The sequence below is a fragment of the Chaetodon auriga genome, chromosome 23 (genome assembly GCF_051107435.1).
Source record: "Chaetodon auriga isolate fChaAug3 chromosome 23, fChaAug3.hap1, whole genome shotgun sequence".
In the NCBI taxonomy this organism is placed as follows: Eukaryota; Metazoa; Chordata; class Actinopteri; order Chaetodontiformes; family Chaetodontidae; genus Chaetodon; species Chaetodon auriga.
Genome location: NC_135096.1, coordinates 11,090,644 through 11,116,067, shown reverse-complemented (window position 1 = coordinate 11,116,067; position 25,424 = coordinate 11,090,644). Strand labels below are relative to the sequence as shown.

At 43.5% G+C, this 25,424-nt stretch overlaps 1 protein-coding gene across 1 annotated transcript; it reads left to right on the top strand.

Annotated features, from left to right (window-relative positions):
- Positions 1-8,519: 8,519 nt before the first annotated feature.
- On the top strand, positions 8,520-25,209 carry slitrk6 (SLIT and NTRK-like family, member 6). The gene is made up of 2 exons (XM_076723946.1): positions 8,520-9,032; positions 21,186-25,209. Exon 2 carries the CDS (start codon positions 21,201-21,203, stop codon positions 23,736-23,738), a length of 2,538 nt encoding a protein of 845 aa, XP_076580061.1. The 5' UTR covers positions 8,520-9,032; positions 21,186-21,200; the 3' UTR covers positions 23,739-25,209.
- The last annotated feature ends 215 nt before the right edge of the window (positions 25,210-25,424 follow it).

Sequence of the window (25,424 nt, the reverse complement as noted above, 5' to 3'; positions counted from 1 at the left end):
CTTCTGTCCACTGGTGAGACCACTGAACCAAAATAGCCACCAATTACACAATGACCCAAACTGCCTGCATGTGGCTCCAACGAAGTATAGGCAAGACCAGGAGAGACAGACAGAGCGGGCGTCAGGGCAAACATGCAGAGTGACAGGCACCGAAGGCGAAATAAAACAGAAATCAGAGAGCAATAGACCGAGGAGCCATGTGGCAGAGGGCTCGCACCCCGGGGCCCTTCCGATCTCTCTCAAAGCCACTTCATCAGCGAAACAAGCTGTCCCCTTTCACCAGAATTTACGTCAGCCGCACTCGCAGGTCAGGATGTGTTCATCATTTGCTGTGTTACCTGGAAGTGGCTCATAGATCACCAGTCAATAAAGGAAGGAAAGTGCACCCGACACAAAAGCGGAGGCGGCTCCCAGCCTGATTACAATAGCACTGGTGGCTTTGTCGTAAACACAAAAGCAGTGTTAGGTTTTAATTAAAAGTTGTCCCAGGTGGACAATAAGCAGGATATTGCCCAGGTAGTCATCTTTTGTAGCAGTTTGCCGAGGGGGTGTGGTATGGAGTATGGGGTCTCACATGAGGACAACTGGAGCGGTGTCAAATTAACATCTCTCCAGAGCAAACAGGTGTTCGCAGGATGAAAAAGCACAAGGGCAACGTTATCATGATCGCTCACAGAGCACTTATGACTCATGCAGCACAGGTGAAAGAGGCGCGATGGCTGAAGGGAAGGGCACCGTATGACAAATGGGATTGGATTGCCAATAAGATTTTGGCTCAATAATAGATCAATGTGGTTCAGGCAGCATGAGTAATGCATGTGCAAGATAAGCTGGCTTGACTTCGACTCAAGGACAGAGGGCTTCCACGCACAGTGTGTTTTATGTCGAGGGTTTACTTTGGTTGATGTAAATTTAAAATGGTTGAACAGGTCTCATGGCTGGATGTCAGGGTATGTTGGCATCGATCAGAGGTTAGCATTAATTGAATTCTTATTGCATGAAGGTTGAAGTGATGTACTGTGAAGTCAAAAAAGAAATGTTTTCGAGCCATTTCCTTCGCTGGGTGTGCATGTGGCGGAATCGTTTAGTGCGCGCTCCGCCGTCTCTCCCTGCAAATAGATGTTGATTTGCTGTCAGCTGATCCTGGACCGAGAACTTACATCATGTTAAAGATCTTCAGAAAGTCAATTTCATGTTAGGGGCTAGCAGCCACATTAGAGAATCAATATCTGTATGGAAGCATTCTGCCGTGGATTTAAAATGTTTATGGCACGTGATTGAAGGTTGTTTCTTTCTTGGTAGTTTCGCCAACATTTTTCCTTTGTCTTATATTTTCTCATGTATTGGCATCAGTTGTCTTGATCTTGATTGCCTGATTGACCTTCACAGCAATAAATGTCCATACCTCTTGACTTATTGTGTTTCAAAGGTTTCCTAAATGTTTAGAACTTACACTGAACTGCATTTCCCATGTGCCCTTGCACAATACAGCACAGGTGTGCTCCATCAGTGCTCATTACAAGGCACTGCAGTCCCACATGACAAGCTTTTCCTTGATGAATGAGTGAGAGCGGTGGACCACGGCGTGCACAGTCTGTGTTTGGTTCGTTCGGTCTTGAGAGAGAGATTTTCAGGGCAAAGAGTGTGTTGCGGAAAAGAAAAGCTTGCAGCACTTTTTCATTGCTTTTTCACGCTCGAGCATCCTGCACCTATAGGAAATAATGCTGCACTTGTGTTATTTTGTCCTTCCCCGTCAGATCTTTGTACTCTGCCAGGGTTGCCGTTGGCACCTGTTTTCTTACACTCTGTCATACACTTGAAGCGTGTCGCCCTGAGGGGAGTGGGATCAAATCAGACACCTGCCATGTTTCCTGTCCTGCAGTGCCTTTGCATCTGGCTGCCGTGCATTCACCTTTGCCCTCTTGTCACAATAACTGTGTAAAAGTGGAATTGAAAACAAAGCACCACCCATACTAAAATAACAACGCCCTGACAGAACGAATGAATGAATGAAAGTGTCTGAGAGCAGGTTGCAGAGCATGCCTGAAATGTGTGCAAGATTTTCAAGAAAAGTTGCACCGACAGCCAGGAAACTCTCCTGTGCGACGCTTTTCCAAGCCAGCAGTGACATTCAGCATAAGAGGATGTGATACAGGAGGAATGTGATAAAAGTATGAACAAAGATGGTGAAAGTACAGCTCAAAGCAGTTCAGGTCCAGTGGTTTGTCGGGCATGTCTCTGATTTTTTTTTTTTTTCTTTTGGTGGTTACTGAGCAAACAACTCCAGTATGCAGCAAAGTTTTCATTACAAACCATAAATCATCGCTAACCACGGGGAGAGCCATGAGGCTGAAAACAAGCCACTGTCAGTGAAGGTAAAGCACAAACATGTTGAAGCTTGAGTTATGTTTTCAGTCAGAAATATAGGCTGTAGTACATAATCTTTAATGCTTTGTATGAAACTGATCGGCTTTAATTGTGTCAAACTGTGTTTAAAACCTCAATTTTCCATGTAGCTGTAAATTTGGAATTTCGGCTGTGAGCCACTGAACCAGCTATCAAGATGCCACACTGCTTTAAATTGGTCTACTTTGCATTTAGCGCTGGATTAAAACATTATACTCCTTCATTGCACAACACCACAAGGACAGGTTCGACTGCCAGAGCAATCACACATCCTGCAAGCCTGAACCTGAGTCAATGACAAAAATTAGCATGCGCCTCTCGTCACACACCACAGCCTCATGCATGTTTGTCCAAAAGGTTTCGGATTCAGAGGAAGTTTTGTTTGTCAGGACTCCTCGCTAAGTCATTGTGCTAACAAAAGGCTGACCCCATGCTGCTGGTTGAACGTGACAAAAGGGGCTGTCATCAGATGGTTTAAGACTTAGCTTGTGCAAATATCGACCGAGTTGCTCATGTGTTTGCTTTCACATTTCGCCTTCATGTTCACTGACAGCGAACAGGAGTATATCCTGACTGTGAACGTCATCCAGGTGACTGTGTCTTTCCACCGCACGAGTCTTGGATCCTGTCCTTGATTCATCACATTGAACCCTGCGTGTCTCTCCTCATCAAACAAGTCCAACCACATATGTACCTGTGCTGGACAAGTTCAGCGCTTGCTTCGGGTAAAGAAGCGTGAAAGGATGTCTTTTAAGACTGAACGAGATTGTGCAGGAAAGGTGATAAGAGGGTCCTTACGAAAGTCACCCATGTGTCCCCGGGTGATTTGGTGCTCCATGGTCTGGTGCTTCATGCTAACAATAGCTGAGTGATAAGAGGTGACTAGCATTGTCAAAAGTGTCAAGCCCGACCTTATTTAAGTGACTCAACCAGCCAACATTTTTGCAGTTAGGGCGAAAGAGGGCTACAGCAAGGTTTGTTTTCCATAAACAACAAGCTATGATGTACTATGTTTCCTCAGTGGCTTTTATGTCGAAGCTGCCAGTTCAGGCCACACACTTAGGGTACTTTAACACCAACCCTTTCTATGTTAAGTGTCTTTTTTTTTTTTTTAACCTTACACTCACACCAGAACAGTACTTGTGCTAATGAAAAAGACCTTACACAAGCTAAAGAAGCAATCATACTAATTATAAGGGCACTTGAGGAGCACTTGGGGAGCACCTGGTCTGACCAGAGGGGCACTCTGGGGCCGCTTAATTGCCCCACTGGGGAAGAATAAATGTGTCAGTGCACAGATATACGTACCTAGGTTAAATAGTCTTTAATAACAAGATGCAGCAACACTCAGCATGACCACTGACGCAGCCTAGCAGCTAATAATGAAGAACTGCGACATACAAGTGTTTGATTTTGATAGACATGTGACCATCTTCATGAGAAATGGCATGGATGTTGCAAAAACTTTCAGACACCCGTGAAGATTGTTAGTGGTAATGAAAACATTCTGCTGGCTGACGAAAGGCTCAGTTTTTCCACCCATCCTGCAAAGACTGCAAAGCTTCCAGTTGGCACGATCAGCATCACCGTCGCTTGACTGAAAGAACAAAGACCACGTTGAGCGCACGTCACTCGTCATTCAGTCATCCTCAAATAAACTCTCACAAAGTGACTGAAAGAAAGCAATTGAAATCACCGTGGGGGAATATAATTAAAACACAATGAGGCCCAGAGTACAATACATCCACCTGTTCTTGTGGCGGTGCTGAACATTAAATAAAACCTACGCCGCAGATACGTATGGCAGAAAAGTGAAAGCAGGAGACAGTCCCCTTACATTTCTGCTTGATGCAGGGGGGACTGTCTTTTGCTTTTGATTTTTTTGCTGCGCAGCCAGACACTGGATCTCCTCCAGAATTTAAATTGAACAAAGTTTCCAAAGATACCAAATGTGCCAGGTTGAAATGCGGGGACATTCATAGCACCTTTCCATTTGATTGAATGGTGCAGCCATACAAAAAAAAAAAGTGTGTTGTGAACATTTGAGATAAAATGAAGAGTTGGAACTAGATGATACAGAAAAATATGCTGTCAGAAGGTGTGGAAGGATTTTTCCAACTTTATGGGTAAAGAAATGGGAAAGCTGCAGAAGAGAGAATCATTCCCTTTTAGTTTGCTTTGCACACTTTTAATATGGATAAAAAAAAAAACAGTGTTTGCTGACCCTAGTCCCACAGAGTGCCAGCCTGTGGACTTCACCAGTTTTTCACGATCGAGAGCTCGAGGTGAGCAGCGTGCAAGACTCGACCGAAAGTTTGTGATGGAACGCCAGTTTCTGATTGGTCTCCTTTTGACAAGAGAAGTAGCGAGGAGCGAGACTAAATTTACTCAGTCTGGGTCCTGGCAGAAGATTTTTTTTTTTTCTCATAAGTATCCCTGATGCAGAGCATGTGAGACATCTCAGACCGCAGCACACAAATTGTGCAGCGTAGGACTGTGGGTGGGCTAGCTCCTTGGGCCAAGACAAAAACACACGCAAAGAGGATCTTCCATTATTTGGGACGAGCTCCTCTTTGCAGATAAGCAAAAAGTTGCCCTGTCTTCTGAATGTCATCACGCAGCAGTGTTTTACTCCTTTGGCTTCTTGGGTGCCGTGCTACTTCCCTGAAGATGACTGATAGTGACATCAGAAGTACTAAAAGCAGGAGCAGGAGAGGATATGGCTCTGAATGGGCTGCAGAATCTTTGTGCCTTCAGGTCCAAACAAAGCCAAGAACACGTCCACAGCATGATTTTCCTTTCCTAAAATGCAGCCGAGATTATGACCTTGACAGAGGGAGGGGGGGAAAAAATAGACGAACAGCTGTGGAATACATTGATGATAATTGTGCATATTATTACAGAGCCATTATGCAAACTATTATGTAAAAAACCTCTTTTTAGCACAGAAAGGTTCTTCAGAAGACTTTCAACTTTCAGAAAATACAAGAGTTGCCTCAGAAAGCTGCGTCTTGAGAGCTCTTACATTATGCACATAAACAATTGTCGCTAAGAAACTAACAAAAACCAGATAGTCACTAAATGAGAGAATCTGGATGAATTTGGACATCCTCCAAGTAAAACGTGCCTTTTTATCTGCTCAGATTTTCAGCCCACGTGCAGCATGAGAATAGTCAGATGAAGTCTTGCTGTTGCAGCTGGCTAATGCCGCACTGCCCTTAAATATCTCCAAGCTCTCGCTCTCCCTCAGCTCCGATACTTACATGTGCTGCTTTATCAGATGAGTGGGAGGCATGTAGTTGTGTGACACAATAGCTGCTGTGTCCCTTTCAATGTATGGAGGTAACAGAGAGGTTACGTCGCACTGGGTACTGATAGAGCACTTGGAGAAAGCTCAGACAAAGGATTACGCTGTGCATGCAGCAACGCTTTCTTAGTATCAGTGCATGATGATCGTGATGAAAATAGGACAGATATGTCTGAACATTTGCCAGCAGACGGTTCCTTTGTGAGTGTCATCCTGCCTTTCATGTTGATTTTAGTTTTAATGATGGTGTGCGGGAGAGAAAATGTTAAACCCATATGCAGGCATCGCATCCTAGAAGCCTAAAAACTACAGCAGGGAAATCGTCGGGATCCCGTGGTTTAAAAAAAGAAAAAAAAAGAAAAAAATGAAAAGAAAATCAATTTTAAAACGAGCTCTCCCAAGTAGAATTAATTCAGCACCAGTGTTGGCAGACTCAACTACAACCACTGTACGGCTAATTGCTTTCAATATGCTGCTGCAAGATTATGTAACGTGGGACACTCTCGAAAATCATGACTAATCCCAAAAACAGGCACAGTTGTCACAATAGAAATTCAACAGTACCTGCAACAACTACAAGCCACAGCGTCAATAAAAACCACCAGGCTGAATCAACATCCCCAACACTCACAAAACAGTGTGAGCTGCAGCAGAGTGCTGTTTCCTGCAGGGCCATTATTCCAGTGCAAGGTATTTCTCTTTCTTTGTCCACACACCCTCTGCTCACTGCTCTGCCGCTGAGCTACAATGTGAAATGTGCAGCACGAAGTGTGACATGACATTTGAATTGTAAACCGGGTTTTGAATAATAGTTTTGAATGAAGTTGTGTCTGCTTTTAGAGCGTCAGCGTCCACGTTCTCCGACAAACGCCGTTCATTTCACCCGACACGGCGTCCATTGATGTCCCATCTGCATGTCGGCGTGGCTAATATTTTATTTGATTGTGAACAGAAAGCACCTCATTCTGTGATCAAACAACAGATGAGTAAAAAAAGGCATAAATAATTAAACATTCAGATGAGGGCGACATCAACACCCAGTCTGGTCCTTGTCCCAGTCCACAATAGCAAGCACGAAACAATACAGATATGCTTCTTATCTCTGTATTTTATTGAATGTTAGTTCATTTCTCTGACAAAGCACCTGGACTACGTAGGAACAGCACAGAAAGAACCTACTGACAAAGGAGCTTAATGGCTTTGTGACTTTCATTAACAGGAAAGCCACCGTGGAGAGTACTTAAAGAGCATTTCTCAACAACAAGGCGCCACTGAAAGCATACAGTACATTTGCTTTATAAGAGAGTGACACATGAGGTCCGGAGCTATTTGAAGAGTGACTCGTAAAACCATTTCAAATACACAGTTTGCTCTGAAAACACGACCGCTGCCGTGAAAGGAGCACGCCCTGTTAAATATTGATTTCACTTTGTCCCAATGCATGAATCTGCCTGCAGAACATACTTTGAGGTGGTCTCAGGTTGTGGAAATGAATTAGCAAGTGATATATCGGCTAACTTTTTTCATCCTGCAGTGACTCCGCAGTCATTTTAGGGCTCGGCTCTGCATTGCTGCCTCTGTTTTCAAGGTTGTAATTTTTCACTTTATTCAGCTTTACTTCCTCAATCCTCAGACCACGTCCTTTGAGAATATCTATCTGGGTTGGGTAACTGATGAGGTCAAGCACAGACTCGCACCCCTCTACGATGTTCCAGATGGGAGCTCAATTTACACTAATCCTGTGACAAACCCACTTGGCTTTAAGCATCACACACATAAACCTATATAGCATGTGAGAGACATTCTTGGCACATCTGAAAGTCATCGACCAGTAAGCTGCAGGGAATTACAGCCAGGGGTTTTAGATGCAGATGAATCAGTGGCTGTCCCAAGGACTGTGCTTTGATTTATCAAATTTGGCTTTTTAACTCAGAAGCATGCGCTGACATACAGTTGCCGCGCCGCAGGGAGGTCAGAGGTCAGGCTGAGCAACAGCTCAGCTGGAACTGATTGCACTTCAGTGTCTTGTTCAAGGACACAGACCAGCTTGAACCTCCAGTACGCTGCATGATGGAAGGTGTGCAATGTGGCACTGTGCTCATCCCCCGCCAAGACTTGGCCACTGGACTTTCGACAAACAAACTGCCTTATTTACTCCCTCAGAAGGACAGATTCCTTTGTGTTGTGTGCTTTGTGAATGGTTTAAGAGTCTTTCCTGGCTGATTGGATCATTAATCTGCACTGTGGATGCATGGGAATATGCATTACATCGCATTAGTTTCATCCTTTATGCATGGTACTGCAGCCAGGCTATTTAAAGCCCATCATGCAAGTTTTTTTTTTTTTTTCTTGGTATTGTAAGAACCTCTGAGAGGAGGAGCTCCCGTGGAGAACTGCTACACAGCTTTCCCAGTTGTATCATAGACAGGGAAATACCGGAAGTTGGCTGATTTTCCCCTCCAAATAAAATTGTTGCATTTTTTATTTTTGGTTGGAAAGCGTCACAGGAAGTAATGAAACTGACAGAATTCTCACTGGATTTCTTTTTTTTTTTTTTTTTAAATTATTTAAAGATGGCGTTAAATTCTATATGTGGGTGTCTCGATTCTTAATGTCTTCTTATTTGGGACATAGCGTAAAAGAGGCCTGTCTCAGGAAAATTAATTAAGGAAGAGTTGAGCTCGTGCTTTTATTCTGAAAGGCGCCGCCAGAACTCGCGCTGTGTTCTGTGTCTGTCTTTACGCAGCGTCCCTCCTCTGTAGTCCACCTCTACAGCATGCAAATTACAGAGCAACTCCAATGTATCGCACACTGGTGAACTCCACAGAGCGCGCGGCTAGGCGCGAGAGCTGGACGCGGCACGCGCCTTTCATTATTTGAGTGGACTCTAAAAGCTGAAGGAATAGCCTCCTTTTGAAGCTCCACTAATACTGTTTTGTTCCCGTGGCTCGAACCCGCAACTCTATCATAATTAATTGTGGGGAGGCTGCGGGGAGGAGGGCTCCACTCATCATCCCGGGACCCGGAGTGAAACCTCACCGCCAGCTCCTCGCGCAGCGGAATAATTAGTCGCCCGCGTGTGACAGCTCCATCAGACTCGAGAAAAGCCCGTGGACCCGAGAGGACAAGCGGGCGCTGACGGAGCCCGTGAAGTTTGCCCGTGTTTGTCAGCCTGTTTTTGAAGGAGCGCGGTGGACCGGAGAGAAAGTGCCGGGGAGGTTTGCCCCCTCTTCAATGCGTCGGTTCCTCGTATCTCCTGATGGACTGAGCACGCTGACATTTGGAACAGCCTTTTCTCTGTTTTCACCCGTTTTAGTCGGTAAGCCACAAAGCACACTAACTTCTGTGAATGTTTCTTGAAAGCACTGCACTGTAGTGTGCGTTGATTTTTATTATTACAATGACGGTCTCTCGGGGAGGCGTCATTCTGCTGTATTTTGAAGTAGGCTCGGCAGAGAGGAATCCAGGTGTCCAGCGAGGGCAGGTTCCAGCTATTTTAATTAGTCTACTGTGCAGTTTGCCCTTCTATTTTTGACCATGACACTCCTACTGTAAAAATGTGCAGTATGCGGACGGACACAAATCATAGCTGTTTATCATTTTAGTCCTGTAACGTGTAAGTGCCAGGACCTGACAGGGAGGGAGTTTTCCTGAGGGTCCTCCATTACCTCCAGCACACCTGGCTGCTTGCCACACGCAGTTACTGTATCCTCCGGCGCTGTGCGGGCTTATGGTGCTCAAGCCTGGTGCTCTGCCACAGCGCTTCTTATTACCCACCGAAAATATCTCAAACTTTGCTTCAAGTGGCTCTATTTTACATCTTGAAAACTGATTCAAATGCCCGACAGCTCATTGTTCTCTGGTTCGTTTTTTTTTTTTTTTTTTTTTTTTGGCTATCTGCCATAGCTAAATATAGTGGTGGCGTATGAATATTTATAATTACTGTTAGTGGTCGCAGGTGTGTGTAATGGGGACCGCATCACGACTTCTAACAGACCTCAGCCAATCAGAGAGGAGGGTTTCTGTGCTATCAGAGGCACAATTAGTCTGTCACAGTTGATATAATGTAAACGCATTACGGGCTGTACAGTGCTGGTAACATTATGCATGATTTTTTTTTCTTTTGCCGTGTTGTAGATTACGACTGATTAAATTGAGCTTGAATGCCAGATTTATGTAATCAGTTTGCACTTTGTCCTGCAGGACTTTTTTTTCCCATGTGAGGTCGAGGTTGGACTTCTATTTGAGTGCAAGTTAATGGAGGAAAGAAATGTCTAATTAGCTTTAAGTTGTGAATTGCATAATTGAGTTTGGACCCCAATTTTTTGCTTGGATGGACCATTGGTTAATAAAGTAATAGCTTAGTAATGAGTGGTCCATACCATGCATGTATGGACCGATTAAGCCTAATGTGTCTGAATAACTTGAGATTAATTATTGATTGATGGTTTTTGGGTCAATGTGCGCAAAACTCAGTGTAATTTACAAGAGGCGTTTTGTGTGCTGCTGCACTGATACTCTGAGGTCTGCGTGTAATTATCTGACTTTATGAAGACTGATGTCTCGCTCTTTTCTCCAGCGCTGAAGGACCAATGGCCCCAAATTATTTGCAGTGATGGGAAACACAAATGTGTGTTTGAGTAGGTGTTGTTGTAATGTGTGAAATGGCCAAGGGAAATTGGTCTAACCAGTGCAGGTAGTCTGCAGTTTTAAGAGAATCAGCTCAGGGGCAGGAGAGGGAAGCAGGCATTGTGAAACTTTATTAAAGCACACTACTTTCAGACAGAGAAAGCCTGCAGATATAATGGAGAGCCTCTGCTTCTCTAAGACACGGAGGAAAGAGGAATGTAGGCAGCGCTAGCCCACAGAATATTGAATCCGTCAAAAAAAGGGCTGGAACAAGGGGCAAGGGAGTTGAACTATCTCTTGCCTCTTGAGTGGGTGGATGTCATAATTATCATTTCTGTAGGATTTGCGGTGGAGGGCCACGGCCGCTGGCAGAATCTCTGCAGATATGTGGGTGTAGTGGTGGTGTCGACCCTGTAGGGCAAGCCACATCACTTCCAATACAGAGGAAAAAGGGACATGTCCCACTGTAATTGGTGCCTGGGAACACTGCAGGGCGCTCCGGGAAGTTGATAGACGGTCAGAGCTCGTACGTGCGCATAAACAAGGCCGGGGACGTGGGCAGGCGCACGCACGAGCGCAGGAACACACTCGCACACATGCGCGCTCAAGCAATAGAGTGCAGGCGGGGCTCTAATCTGCTCTCCCGTGTCAGGCTGAAATGAAACAACCCCTGGCTGGACGCAACAAGTCTCACTATCTCGTATTCTCTGTCTTAGTCTCCCTCTCATTCTCTGTTTCAGCCCCCAAGCAAAAGCAGCCTGAGCCCAAGTGGATGCATGCAACTGTTGGTTGGTTGGTGACCTCTGAGTGAATAGGGAGAATAGTGTGTGTGTGTGTTTGTGTGTGTATTCCATGCTTCGTGCTACAGTAAGCTATGGCTAGTGTAAATTTGCCTGAATTAGTGGTATGACTCATATTGTTAGCAGCACTCCCTGTTTCATACTTTCGATGTAATTGTCAGGCAAGGTGTTCTGTATCATTAAAACTAGCTCTTGCCCTTTTTTTTGCTTAGTCACTCCTTGTTGTATTGCTGTTGTGCAGGAGTGTGTTATCTCAAACACCTCAAAGAAAATAGCTTTTTTTTCCTCTAAAAGCTCGTCTTGCTATAAACCTCTCTGTCAAGAGATATATAGGAGGTGGGAGCTTCGGGCCAGTGGATCTCTTACTGGAGTCTGCTGAGTCGATAGAGTACTAGCAGGGCTCGAGACCCAACGTAGGAACAGCACTTAAAATCATTTTCAACACAACGGGTTCCCAGTTGTTGTTGTTGTTGTTTTTTTTGAAGTTGTGTTACTGATCAATGTTTTAAACTGATATTTTACAGAAATGACCGCGCACAATGCAACAAGGCTTTGTTGCCTTCTCATTCACGACAGGTGCCGAGTCTGTCTGTCTATCTGTCTTGCTGAGTGCATTATAAATATTGGAAAACCTGCTGTTTGGAAAGCAGCACATAAAATATGATGGGCTGTGGTTAGCGTTCTGGTGAAGTGCTCAGTGAGCAGATTATTTAGGACGATAAACACACCACTGCCTTTGTTTGAAATGCAACACTCCCCTCTGTTGCATCAGCGTCACGTGTGATATGCACCCGTTTCTTATGCCAGACGTGTCCCATGTGTTGTGTTGTCTGTAAATGCATTTTATCTGTTATGATTCTGAGCATTTTAAGGTGTCTGGCAGTAATCCGTCCCAAACACAAACAGGGAATTATGGGTGTTGAGGTGTCTTTCTGACTTGACTTTGAAGCTTTTGTTCCTCCAGCAGGTTTTAACAGGAGCTTTAGAATGCCGTCCAGGTTCTTTAATTGCCCGCTGTGGCATTCCTGCTTAATTGGTCTTGAAAGGTCTTGTTCAGAAGGACAGTGCAGGTCAGCTCAAGTCTTTGTAGTTGTTAAGTCATCAGACACTCAATTAACTCAGCCACTGTGTCTGATCTTAAAAAAAAACTGAAGGGGCAGAAAAACAAAATACCTTGAACTAAATCTGCATTAAAGTTGCTGTCTTAAGTGTACTTCGACAGACTTATTTAAAGCCTCTCCAGACTTTCATGTAAAAATAGACCTGTTTTATCAGTCCGGCAGATCCATCAAGTCTTGTTATTTCCACTGGTGGTCGACTGGATTCCCTTCAGGCAAGCGTATCAGTCCACGCAGGGCGTCAGATGGGTGCAGTTTCGTTCTACTGAGTCTGCATCATAAAGCCACTTAAACTGATCCCAAGTGTGGCAGGACTAAATTATGGAAGTGTCCATTGAATAAATAGGGAGAGGGCAGAGTGAAAGAGAATCAGGTATATACGAGCCAGCCAGTGATTTTCTGTCAGATAAAAGCTTGCAAGTGCATGTTTCCCAAACCAACAAACAAATAGTCTATTACTAATCTTCTGTACTGTTATTTCTTTTTCTTCACCACAGGAGCTGCAGGAACTTTGGGTCTGTTTTTGCTCGGTTAGCTGAAAGATAATCCACAGGGCTTAAAGCTGGTCCACCATTGTTTTGTTTATTTATTTATTTATTTATTTTTTCCCCCATTCTTCTCGTGGATGTCCATGGGCTCAACATACTCAAACATACCAACACAGTTTGAATTTAAAAATGTGCAGCTGTTTGCAGAATCACTTCTGAAAATAGTTAGGATCAGATGATGGCACTGTAACCACCAATGAAATCGTCTGAGGCACATCAGCGTCCATGTTATGGATTGTAGTTGCATAAGAAGGTGATAATATTATGTAGATTTAAACTGGCATCAATAGTAGATGTATGATTTTTTTTGGTTTTATGAGCATTAGAATATTCGTTTTTTTGGCTGTTTTAGAATAAAGTGATGGAACAAAGCCTGGTGTTCACAAAATGACGTGAGCAACACTTTGATTTGCCTCCTCATCCTGTTGTGCCAACACTACAGAATGTTAGGTGGTGCCCTTTCTATTGTTTATCCTCTGTAAGCAGGTCTGGCTAGCTATAATGTGTGGCTCCTTTGAGACTGAAGTTTGTGTATCAGACAGCAGATCTCCACCTATTTATGGAGTGAATCATAAGACTGTCATTACTGGTACCCTGTGGCCTTTTTACTGAGGGTGGGGGCTCCTTTTAAATGGGCAATTCAGCTGAGAACAGATGAAGATGAAGATACTTAGGATGTTATATAGGCTATTCTGACTTAAAGTGGAATATGAAATACTTGCTGAGTATTTCTTAACAGCTCATAACTCATCCTAACCAGTTTAATCATGAGTACCAGACTGGTCATGTGGTGCAGCAATCATGACGATAACAGTGCTAAAGTATGGATTTCTTGTGACATGTCAGATTCTGCCAGTATTCTGCATTAATTTATCTGCAATTACCAGTCTTGCTGGGCACTGGTTAGTCAGTCCAGAATTAAATGTGTCCCCCTTTAAAGGAACAATAATTTGCACATAAAATGTGCATCTGCTTGGTGCAGATGTCTTTCCTTACAAAATGTACCTTGATGCCACAATACACTGGTGTAATCTGCCTGCTCATTTCTGGAGAACTAATTACTGCGCATTAGTTAAACAGACCATTTGAAATGCAAGCCTTCTAAATCGCGCTTGCCAGGGGAGCCGAGCCACCCCCCTCCCATCCCCGTGCAGTCTTTGTGCTTCTATTATTAGTTCTATCATGCATATGTTTGCTATCAGAAATTAAGGCCCACCAGCTGAGAACAGTAAGAGAGGAGGCTGTGCAGTACAGAAGGGAGCGGGTTAGCGAAAACGTGTTTCTGTACTTGTATCAGTTCATTTTCACATACATGTCTGAGGTTTCTCCGTGTTCAGTCTGTCAGGCCCTCGTTCCATATGACCAGCCGCCAGCTGTTCGAACCGCTGCATGACAGGAGAGCGCACAGCTGATCTGGCTTTTTAACAGGCCACTGATGTTTCTAAAGATGCAACCCTTATAGCAACCAGCCGTGCATGGGGCATGATCCCCGCCCCCCCGGTCACCAAGGCTGTGTGCTTAAAACACTGCCAAAAGGATCTTTGTGTCTGCATGGTAGAGCGGTTGGTGGAGGAATTATGGGTTGCGACAGCCTAAGGTGGAGAGTGTGGGATGTATTTACTAGTTTAAGTTGGTCAAGTTGGTTTGCTCAGTGTTTTACTGAGTTTCCTTGAGCTGAAAATGGTGTTCGATATGTATTGATTTTGTGGATATCTCAAAGGAAAGTGAATAAACAGAAAAATATAGGCCATTTCGGGCACTTTGGAAAGGATGCATCATTCTCTGCACTCTGACACCAATGCTGTATACCATAGACCAGAAGCCCCATCCTAAGAGCACGTGTTCTCAGAAGTGACACTGAGACATAATTTGGCATAAACTGAGATTGTTTCCCATTGAAATTCCACTAATGAGTCAAATGCTGCATTCACATGGACTCAGGCAGCAAACTGGATATTTTTTTTAGTGGATGAGAAATTATGTGAGGCTGCCAGAGTCCACCAGCAATGGTAACGGTTCACAGCATTGCTGAATGCTACAGAGCTCCCTCACAACAGGAGAAAACAGTCTGGACAATTTGTGCAATTATACATCTAATAATTATTAATTCTTTGTCAATAAAACAACATCACCATGGCAAGATATGCTCGTGTGTGTTCCATTTTGCTGTGCTGCCATTCCATCAGACTGTTTGTTTTCTCCCCGGTGTCCCAAATGTGTTGACTGTCTGACGCCTGAATCTGTGTGAAGGCACCATAAGAATAATATGAAGTTGAAGAAACTTACCTGGATGGAATTCTGCGTCATTGTGTTTGATGCTTGTTGTGGAATGCAGATTACATTTACATTTTAGCTTGTGGAAATGTAGATGATACACTGGTATATGAAGTAATATTTATATGATTCTGACAGGGAACCTCAGACTTCAGTGAATTAAAATGTACTCCCTCAACCTCCCTGTTGTCAAGATCCATAAATCACTATGACTGCAGGTAGCATAGCAATGAGGATGACTGAGGTCATAAAATGCTAAGAACTGAGGTGACTGTGAAGCCTTTGTTGAAAACCAAGAAAATTCTATCCGCAAGATATCCACTCGATATGTTTTAAAACACAAATACGGAGTGACTTTTATCAGTTTTGACGGAGTTGGGAGAATGGCTCTATCTGTCGGGTGCCACTAGGGATAACAAGCCTTTCATACTTGTACATCAAGTTGCCTCACGCTACAGAAAAAGGAATTAGGCTTCTGCCTTATGGGCTATTTGTGGCTCCAGCATGCTTTACTTCCTCTGACAGTGACGAGGACAGAACATGACTACAGCTGTGTTCATATTATCTAAAAATAATGTCTTAAACTAGCTACTGGATAATGTGCATGTGACGCGGCACAGTTGAAATCCAGGTCCGTGTTGTGTTGTCACATACCGTATCTCTATTGTGTGCGTCAGTTCACCGCGAGCCGAAGTACAGAAGACAAAAATGAGTGGTGCTGCAGCACTCTGATGGCTTGGTTCATGAAGTGTGTAAAATCAATGGAAGGCAAGGGCGCGTATGCTTTGTGCTCTTCAGTGAGGACTGCATACCCAGCTGTATTGCAAACCCATCATTTTTGTGGAGTTTTGTCAAAGTCAAGCTGTGTCTGACCATTCATATTGAAGAGGATAGACTGGATAGGAAAAGATGCAAGAAGCAGCTTTTATAGATATATATCTATATCTATATCTATATATATTTTTCTATATCTATATATATATCGCTCCATTGCTTTTTCACATTACATAGACCAGTGGTGCCAGTTAATCTAGTATCTCAAGCTCTCAGGCCTTTTTATGGCAGTTGCTAGTACTCTGGTAGACAGAATGAAAATAAAGTAGAAAAGCAGATTTCAGTGCATGAGGTGAGGTTTGACATGTTGATGGTGCAGCATCATGGAGCCAGGGTGGTGCACCCACCTCCCTGCCTTTATGTTGGCTTCCCCGCTGAAGTGTCCATGAGCAAGAAACTGAAGCCTTGCTCGCTGCTAACCCCTGATCTTCCTGTGAGAGAGGTAAAAGACAAAGAAGATCTCCCTTTAGGGACCAAATAAGTCTAAAGAGTTGAACTTGTACACGTCACTGTGAGTGATGCACGGGCCTGTTTGGTGTTAAGCCATCGCATGTGATATTCAGCTCAGTCTGTTGGCCGTTAATGTCATTGATGGATGGGGTACATTATGTGCATTGATCATCATCTGATCAACGTGGAAATAACAGCCGTTTCGCAGAGCAGTGTTCTGCACTGTTGAAGAAGTATCCGTGTGCCATATGAACATGCGTATTCATGACTCGACTGTGTGAATGTCGCAAGGAACGCACAGAAGAAGCCTCATCACTGTGACATGATACTATACTCATGAGGCTGCATTGTGCTGCCATGATATCCTGGAGCGCTTCACTGCACTGGAACAATACAATTCATTGCTGGCCCAAATAAAGTATGAGCATGCTATTTATGGGTCTGTAAGTGGCCAAAGCCTATTGTGTATGTTATAGCGTCTGTAGAAAGACTCAATGTGTGATTAATATTCTATCAACAGATTTTTCTTCTCGGCTTTCCCTCTGCTGTCATTCGCTCCTCAGCCCCGTGCTAGTTTTTTTTTTTTTGTTTTTTTTTCTAACTCATCTCATTTGATGTTGGACGATGAGTTGGCTTCATACTCATGCATGACGGGAGATCTCACAGGGCTTCAGTAGATCTCTAATTGAATTGTCTGAACAGCAAGAGATGCACATTTGCATTAGGAAAGAGAGCGCGGCAGAAGACCGGCACCGGAAGAGTGTTTCATCTCTCGTGCTCGTCACGCTGAGTTCCATGCAACATTGATTACCTGAAAAATGGATCAGTTAGAGAAGTCTGTTTGAAACACAGAAGAAAGAGTGCACGAGGCTAATGCCTTTCCATATCTGCCCTCAGCTGCGTTATCATGCAGTACGTGATAACATCTGTCAATAGTCTGTTTCATTTCGCATTGTCTTACCAGCCATCAGGGTCACAGAGGTGAGTGCCTTGGGTACCATGACCACCACCAGACTTCTGAACAAGCAAATACAGATAAGTAATGAAAAGGAAATGGCCCGAGATATTCTTTGGTGCCATGTTTTGGACCCATTTTCGGAATGTTATCGCTGTCCAAACAATGCATTTTTAATGGGTTTGACAAATTAGATTTCTGTGTTTCATTAAATTTCACCATATTATTTTCCAGAGATAAATATGGATAATTGGAGCTCGGACAATCCTATCTTCTCATTTTCCTCCTGTTATTGGTTCAAGACAGTAATTTCTTAGCTGGCCTTGATGTGCAAGAGACTTTACAAATGTGGGAGATTTCAAAGCAAGCAAATCTTTTCCTGCATTTTAGGTCATGTCCACCTCTCTCCATGTCTGTTATCTCCAGAAGGATATAAACAACATCACAGCAGGTCAAATTTCCCTATTTTCCAGGGAGCTATCTTCTCTGAAATACATATAAATATTACATCAAAGGCTTCCTTTTGTTGATACTGTAAAATAAATATCACTGACAGTCTAAGAGTTTCAGTTCTGTAAGATATCTGAAAATGACATGAGAGGTTTGCTACCAAAATGCTAAATAATTACCTGAAGGTCACTGCTCACCATTTCAGAAATAACACTAGTATTTCATGTGCGCACTTACCGCTTTTTACTTGTCATCTTAAGAGATTTTTCAATGGTGGGTCTCTCTGTTGTTGTGCTGCTGTGCAGACTGACTCAGAGCACTGGATGTCCCCAGAGGCGAGAATATGCAACCAATTATTCTGGTGGATTCCGTGTGATGCTGTGATGATTCCCAGTAGAAATTAGTAAAAGGGATTATTAAGGCATTTGGTCTGCGAACTTTAATTTTACTCTGTTGACAGATTGCTGGTGATATATATAAATATATGTCGATATTATTTGTCTTGTTTGGTGTCAGTTTTTCTTGGTTGGCTTGACGATGAGACTTTCAGATCCTCCAGTGTTCTCTGTAAGATCTCAGCGTGTCGAGTGAGGCGTGTGAGTCTAGATTTGCCGGGGTTGAAAAGTTTACAGGAACCTCGGGGTATATGCCCGTAGACATCAAAGATGTTGGACATGGTGTTGACTCGGCTTTCATCAATAATTTTGACTTCACCCCACAGCACAAAAAAATGCTTTGAGGCACAAATAGGCAAAAGGTGAGAGTTTAAAATTTAAGAGAGGCCTTCAAGTTCAGCTTTTGCCTTTTGAGCTGAGAGCTTTGTTGAGGGTTTGGCTGTGTGTGGGCTTGTCTAGAATTTCACCTGAACTCACAGTTAATCGTGCTGATTATCTGGCATTTTGAAATCAACGGCACTGGCTGACGCCTGCGCTCATGAGGCTGATTTAAACAAAAAATAAAAAAGCCATCAATGCAGACAGCTTTGTCAGTGCGGCTGATGTGGAGTGATTTTAGTCCTTTCAAAGCAGCTGGTTGCTTTTGATAATAGGTGAGAGATACTGTAGAAAGTGGACGTGCACTAGCTGGAGTCTGAAAGCTAGCGTCAAGGTCATCCACTTTCCAACACGTTTTAGGGAACACACGTTAAGGACCGACGTGCCTGTGTGTGTTTTATCTGGACTTCAGTGCACCAAGTTGACTCAGCACAGAGGTAATGAGAGGTAGTGGTGGATTCATTCGTGGAAATCCTGTCACCTCTTGTCACTTGTTAGATGATCAGAGCAGGCTGTGCAAGGCAAGTGAACCAAGTTATTCTTTTTTCATGTGTTTGATTGTTTAGTGTGGTGCTTTGGCTTTGGCAAGTCTGTAAACAAACATAAACAAACGTACCAAAATGTGCTTCAGGGCAGTTTGGGAAAGGCAGTGAAAAGCACAAATTTCCGTTCCCTTAGAAATGAGAGCAAATGTAAGATAAATGCTGTTGGTAAGTGCTCTCAGATTTTGTTTGTAATTCATATGTTTTTTTTAGCGTTGCTTTTTGATGATCTGTGGATATGAGATGAAACATTTTTATTAAATAAGTGCCTCGCAGACAGAGTGCAGATCTACGATAGCAACAGAGACGATGTAGCCTGTAACATTAATGTTAAATAAATGGTCATTGAAGCATTTTTGGTGTTAAATTGTTGTGTTTTAGAAGACATAATCAGCCATCAGCTGCCCTGCTCTCTAAATATCTCCACTAGCCATAAAAAAACCCACATTGGCCAACCACAACTAACTACAGTAATCTGGTGTTCCTGTTAATGTCAAGTATTTAAATTACTACATTTTGAGGGTACAGAGGTCCATGGGGTAGATGTACATTCTGTATGTGTGTAGTCACACAGTTCACATTCCAAACCACATTTTATACCACACTACCTACTTTATGTCACAGGGGATTGCAGACACCCCCTGAAAATGTGCCCAATGTCTCATTGACTTTCAATAGGGAGGAAGTATTTCCTGGTAGAAAGAGGGTAGACTACATTTATAGATGGATCATGAGTCAGAGGTTTCAGCCTGTGACACACAATCCACAAGCCGTATCAGCTGAACTTGCCTAGTCTTGTTAGAATGAAGCCTTCCAGATGCTAATCAGATTTGTTAACAAGAGCAGCTGTGACTTCTTGTCATCTTTCCGTGTCTTATCTTTTTGAACAATTGCGCTAGTTAACGGTGGATATCTAGTTGTCCTTGATCATGGGAAGATGTCTGTACTCCTTCAACTCTCTCCCGAGAGCAATCCCATCTTTGATCCATTGTGATTTTAGTCAAATGAATGTAATGGATTGAGATGCGGTGCCGAGGCCCTCTCATAATTAAAATCCCATTTCAGCGTTTCCCTTGTCATTCAACATAAATCCTGCTTGCAGTGATGTTTGAGTTCTCCTCAGAAGAGCTTGGTTGGACTTGTTTTCACTGGACAGTGCCGTCTGGGTGCTCCCAGATGCTTTTGTTCACTGCACACACCAGATTAACAGTATAGGTTTGGTTTGTGATAAATTTGAGTCCAGTGGCTTGACAGATAATGGCTGCCTGTTAGGGTGTCTGTGATAAATGTTATTTTGACATGGATTTGAAATGGACTGAAATAACTTTTTGCATTTGTGTGAGTCACACTGAGTAAGTCTTGATGCATATAAAGGGCAGAAAAATCAGTCAAATGAGAGTCATTTCTTTCAATGTACCATTATCCCGCTGTGAGTCACTGGGAAGAGATGCTGTCTTACTGCCATTGCTCACACTGTGAAATGCATTTCCTCAGTGCTAAATGCAGTGTCCTTTTAGATAGTGTGGACTCTGATGACTGTTTTATGTGCACTATTAGGATTCCCATTAGTGGCTACACTTGGTTTAACTCGTGTCCATGTCCAGGATGCAACATTGCTAACTAGTATAAAGGCCACAGAGGGATAAAACATACAAGGAAAAGAGCAACTAATATTGATAACTTTAATTAAAAGTGAGCAGAATCAACAGAGTGGAGAGTGTTGGGCATGTAAACACTGTTTGCCTTTTCCATGTATATATTTTTCATGTAGCTTTACCACACTACAGAGACTCCGTCATCCAAGAGGAGTGTGACTTCCCTTCATGCATATGATGCACCCATAAATGTAATTTCACGCTATTACACTTTTACACACATAACAATGAAAGTTCATGTGTTGTAACACATGAAACTTGTATGACATTTGGATCACAGGGATGAATATCATTAAACAGTCTCAGGCATTTAAGTAGGATGATTCAGTACCATTCATTTAATTTAATGTCAAACTTTGTATGACTTTTAAAACAATGTGCACTTAATGTTCTTTTTTTTTTCTCCCCACCCCTTCTGCCCATGTGTCTATCCTTTCTTCACAGATATCTCAGACCGAAATGCTGCCCTGTATCATTTTCATCGCCTTGTTTCTCACTGCGGCCCGATCCCAAGATATCCATCCCTCACAGGCATCATCCTCTATTAGTGAGTCTTGTGACTCCTTGTGCTCCTGTGAGGGAAAAGATGGTATCCTTCATCTTAACTGCGAGCAAAGAAACATCAGCAAAATCTCCCAAATCAAAATCCCGTCAGGTGTGCCCTTCCACCTGAACCTTTACAAAAATGACTTGGTTGAGCTCCGCGCAGAGGAAATGGAAGGGCTTAAGAATGCCCTTTCGCTGCACATTGGGGGTAATAGCATACAAGAGCTGGAACCAGGGGTCTTTAGCACTCTCGGTTCACTGAAAAAACTCCACATAAATAGCAATTTCCTCGTCACTCTGAAAGAGGACACTTTTCAAGGCCTGGTGAATTTGGAGTTTCTTCAAGCTGACACAAATTTCATTCGGGTCATCGAGCCGGGGGCCTTCAACAAACTGATCCGCCTCAAGGTCCTCATCCTGAATGATAATTCTATCGAGTTTTTACCCAGTAACATCTTCCGGTTTGTGCCCCTTACACACCTGGACTTACGTGGCAACAAGCTCCAGACACTGCCTTATGTCGGGTTTTTGGAGCACATCGGACGGATAATGGAACTTCTCCTTGAGGACAATGACTGGGTCTGTGACTGTGACATTTTACATTTGAAAATTTGGATGGAGAACATGAGGGCCCAGTCAGCAATCGGGGACGTGATCTGCAGCACACCACATCACCTTAAGGGGACCATTCTGGCGAAAGTGAAGCGGGATGTTCTCTGTCCGTCCCACGCAGACATTAACCTGGAGGAGCCGTCAAAGTCATTGGATATGGTTGTTACTCCCTCATCCAAAGTGTCTCAGATTCCCAAGTTGATCAACGCCAAAGACGACGCCAAGGTACCGACACCGTCTCACATTCCCGGCAGTCCTTGTGTGGAGCACTGTTCTTGTCACAATCACCCTGTGGCTGGGTTTTTGATGCACTGTCAGGACAGAGGAATTCAAAAGGTATCAGATATCGGAATACTTCAGCAGAGCCCCACTAAACTGGTCATGACAGGAAATATGATTCAGAAACTCCTGAAATATGATTTTGTCACATATGACACCTTAGAATTGCTCAACTTGGCCAACAACAGAATTGATTACATTGATAATGAAACTTTCCTCAGCTTGAGCAGCTTGAAAAAACTCTATTTGAATGGCAACAGAATTGAAAAACTGTTCTCCACAATGTTTGTGGGGCTCCACAACCTTGAATACCTGTATCTGGAATACAACCTTATCAAAGAGATTGCTCCAGGCACATTTAATCCCCTGCCAAACCTGAAGCTGTTGTCATTAAATAACAACCTGCTCAGCTCTCTTCCTGCACAGATATTTCGCAATGTTCCCCTTACCAAATTAAACCTGAGAAAGAATCTACTTATGCATCTGCCAGTGAGCAATGTGCTTGATCAACTTGACTCACTAGAGCAGATTTATTTAGAGGACAACCCCTGGGACTGCAGCTGTGACTTGCTCAGCCTCAAACAATGGGTGGAGAAACTCCGAAAGGACATAGTGGTGGGCTCTATTTTGTGTCACACCCCGAAGAAAGTGATGCAGGCTGAACTGAGAAGCCTTCGTCATGAGATCCTATGTCCTGGTCTAGGGACCTACTACTCTCTGTCCCCAGGTGGGGAGGAGAGCGTGACAGTGACACTGGGGCCTGACAGTATTGGCAAGGGTTTGTTCAGCTCACTCACAGACACTGTCCCACTCTCAGTGCTCATCTTAAGCCTTCTTATGTTTGTGCTCATGATTATATTCTGCTCAGCGGGATTGGTTGTGTTTGTGGTGCACCGGCGGCGACGGAGGGCAAAGAAGAAGGCAGCGGAGGAGCAGCCCCGAGAAAACACCAGCAGTAGTCCCATTCACTTACATTACAGCATGTACGGGCAGAAAACAACACACCACACTCTGACACAAAGAACAGGGTCTGCCACTCTGTATGAAGAGCGATCACATAGTCCCATTGTGCAGATCTGTCGCAACCCCACCTACTGCTCCCAGCACAAGGAACACGACGCAGACTTGGATTATAGCCTCGACGAGCCCAGCACCAAGCATCATGTCTGTCGGAGTATCATGGAGAAGGAGAACACGTCTCCGCTCACAGGAAACCCCAGCTCAAAGTTCAGACCCATGACCGGAGAGTGCCCCGCCGAGTTCGTCACGCTCGGAAATCCCAACTCCTTGTACAGGAACATTCTGGAGAAGGAGAAGGAGCTGCAGCAGCTTGGAATAACGGAGTACCTTCGGAAAAACATGCCCCAGCTTCAGTCTGCTGTAGACATGCAGGTCCCGGGGCACCAGGAGGAGTTAAAGCTAATGGAGACGATTATGTACTCAAGACCGCGCAAGGTCATGCTTGAGCAAACTAAGAATGAGTACTTTGAACTTAAGGCTAACTTGCATACTGAGCCAGACTACTTGGAGGTTCTGGAGCATCAAACTGCTTTTAACTGATCTTAAGCATTCAAAAAATCAAATAAATAAAATAAAAAATGAAAAATAAAAACTATATATATTATGTTTTGAACCAAGTGCCTTGTCCTGTTTGCCCTCTTGTACTTTCCACAGTGTGAAATATATATCATGGGCACATCACTTTAAGTTTAATTGTAGCACAGAATGTAACTGGTTTATTTTTGTTAACCTTTATCTGTTGACAGCCATGTTATGTAGCTGGTGAAGGGGGAAGCAGATTTGGCCAAATGTAACTTGAAGAAGCCATTGCAGTGTGTTGAGCAGGCCTGGGTTGAAACCATCTTTGAAATCCACTCAGTCAGCTTTTTACGATTGATTGAATTTCCACGGTGCACCGCCGCCAAACAAATTGATCTGCACAGTGCATACCCCCCCCCATCTGACACCCCGATAGTATAAAACAGATGTTTGCAAAGAAGCGAGTGAATCTCAATCAACACTTGACCCAGAATTGCTGTTTAATCAGTCTGTCCTGACTCTGGGTCTGACCTGATTACACCCTCTGTCAACATAAGCCAGCTGGAAGGCTGTAAGCAGAATGCTCATTGTGCCGTAGAGTTAGCAAAATGCCAACTGTACATTGGAAAACAGTAATAGGAGTGTGGCTCCACTGCTATTTTCCTGTCAGTTTCTTTGATCGATCCAACACGCTGCACACTTGCAGTCAAAGGACCTTTATTTATTTTTATACAAGCTGGTGTTATTCACAGGATGTTTTTTCTTCTCTCAATCAGTAAATACAGCACTTAAAGTAAAGTATATTATACACAACTGTAATCTTGTATAAATGCATTGCACTAATCAAATGCCATAAGGTGGTGCATGACAATCAACAGAGTCCTGCTGAAACTTTTTTTGTTTGTTTGTTTGCTAGAAAAAATGAGCCACAAATGTGTGTGATCCTTCAGTGTGTGTTTGTGCGTGCGAGCGTGTGTGAGACTGTGTTTCATGTCACTAATTTATGTCAATATTCAAACAGCATTCAGGAACAGCGCTCCTTCCTCATGTGGCGCTGACTGATTTGGAACTGTTTGGAACTTATTAGAGGCGGGGCATATTAACCTGTGAGCACATGAATGGTTACCGACGAGCAACATTACCCAAAAAGCTCCAGTTTTCCAAGCAGACAACCTGCCGACTCACCCCAGCCAACTTTTCTGCGTTTCTCAGCTCTTACTGAAAGCAATGAACTGCTGGTGACATTTCCCATGTGGACATTGTCAGGATTTACACTAGACAGTCCAATCATACTCTTGGAAACTCATTGAAACGGTTCATGTAAGCACACACTCTGTAGCTTTTCTACTTAACTAGATTTAATTATTTATTCTGTATATTTTGTACATACCTATGTTCCATTATATCTTTGGGTTTTGTGTGCCTTCAGTGCTGTACAGAATATAAACAGAAGTTGTAACTGATAAACAGGAAATAAAGAGTTGCAATATTACCTAAAGTTGGAGCTGCCTTTATGGATAGCTGAAGCACAATGCATATCCATCATCTTAGATACCGTACAAGAAGGTGCAACGGCTGTAGCCTCTCTGCAGTCTGCTGACTAACTGACACTGCAGCCGGCCTGAGCTCCATCTACATCCCAAAACAATGGCATTCTCTCTCAATGCGCTATCAGTCCTTCACAGTACATATTTATATGTGCATGCA

Bases quoted from the DNA above. Each gene is read 5' to 3' on its own strand.
- slitrk6 (XM_076723946.1), top strand. From the start codon at position 21,201: ATGCTGCCCTGTATCATTTTCATCGCCTTGTTTCTCACTGCGGCCCGA.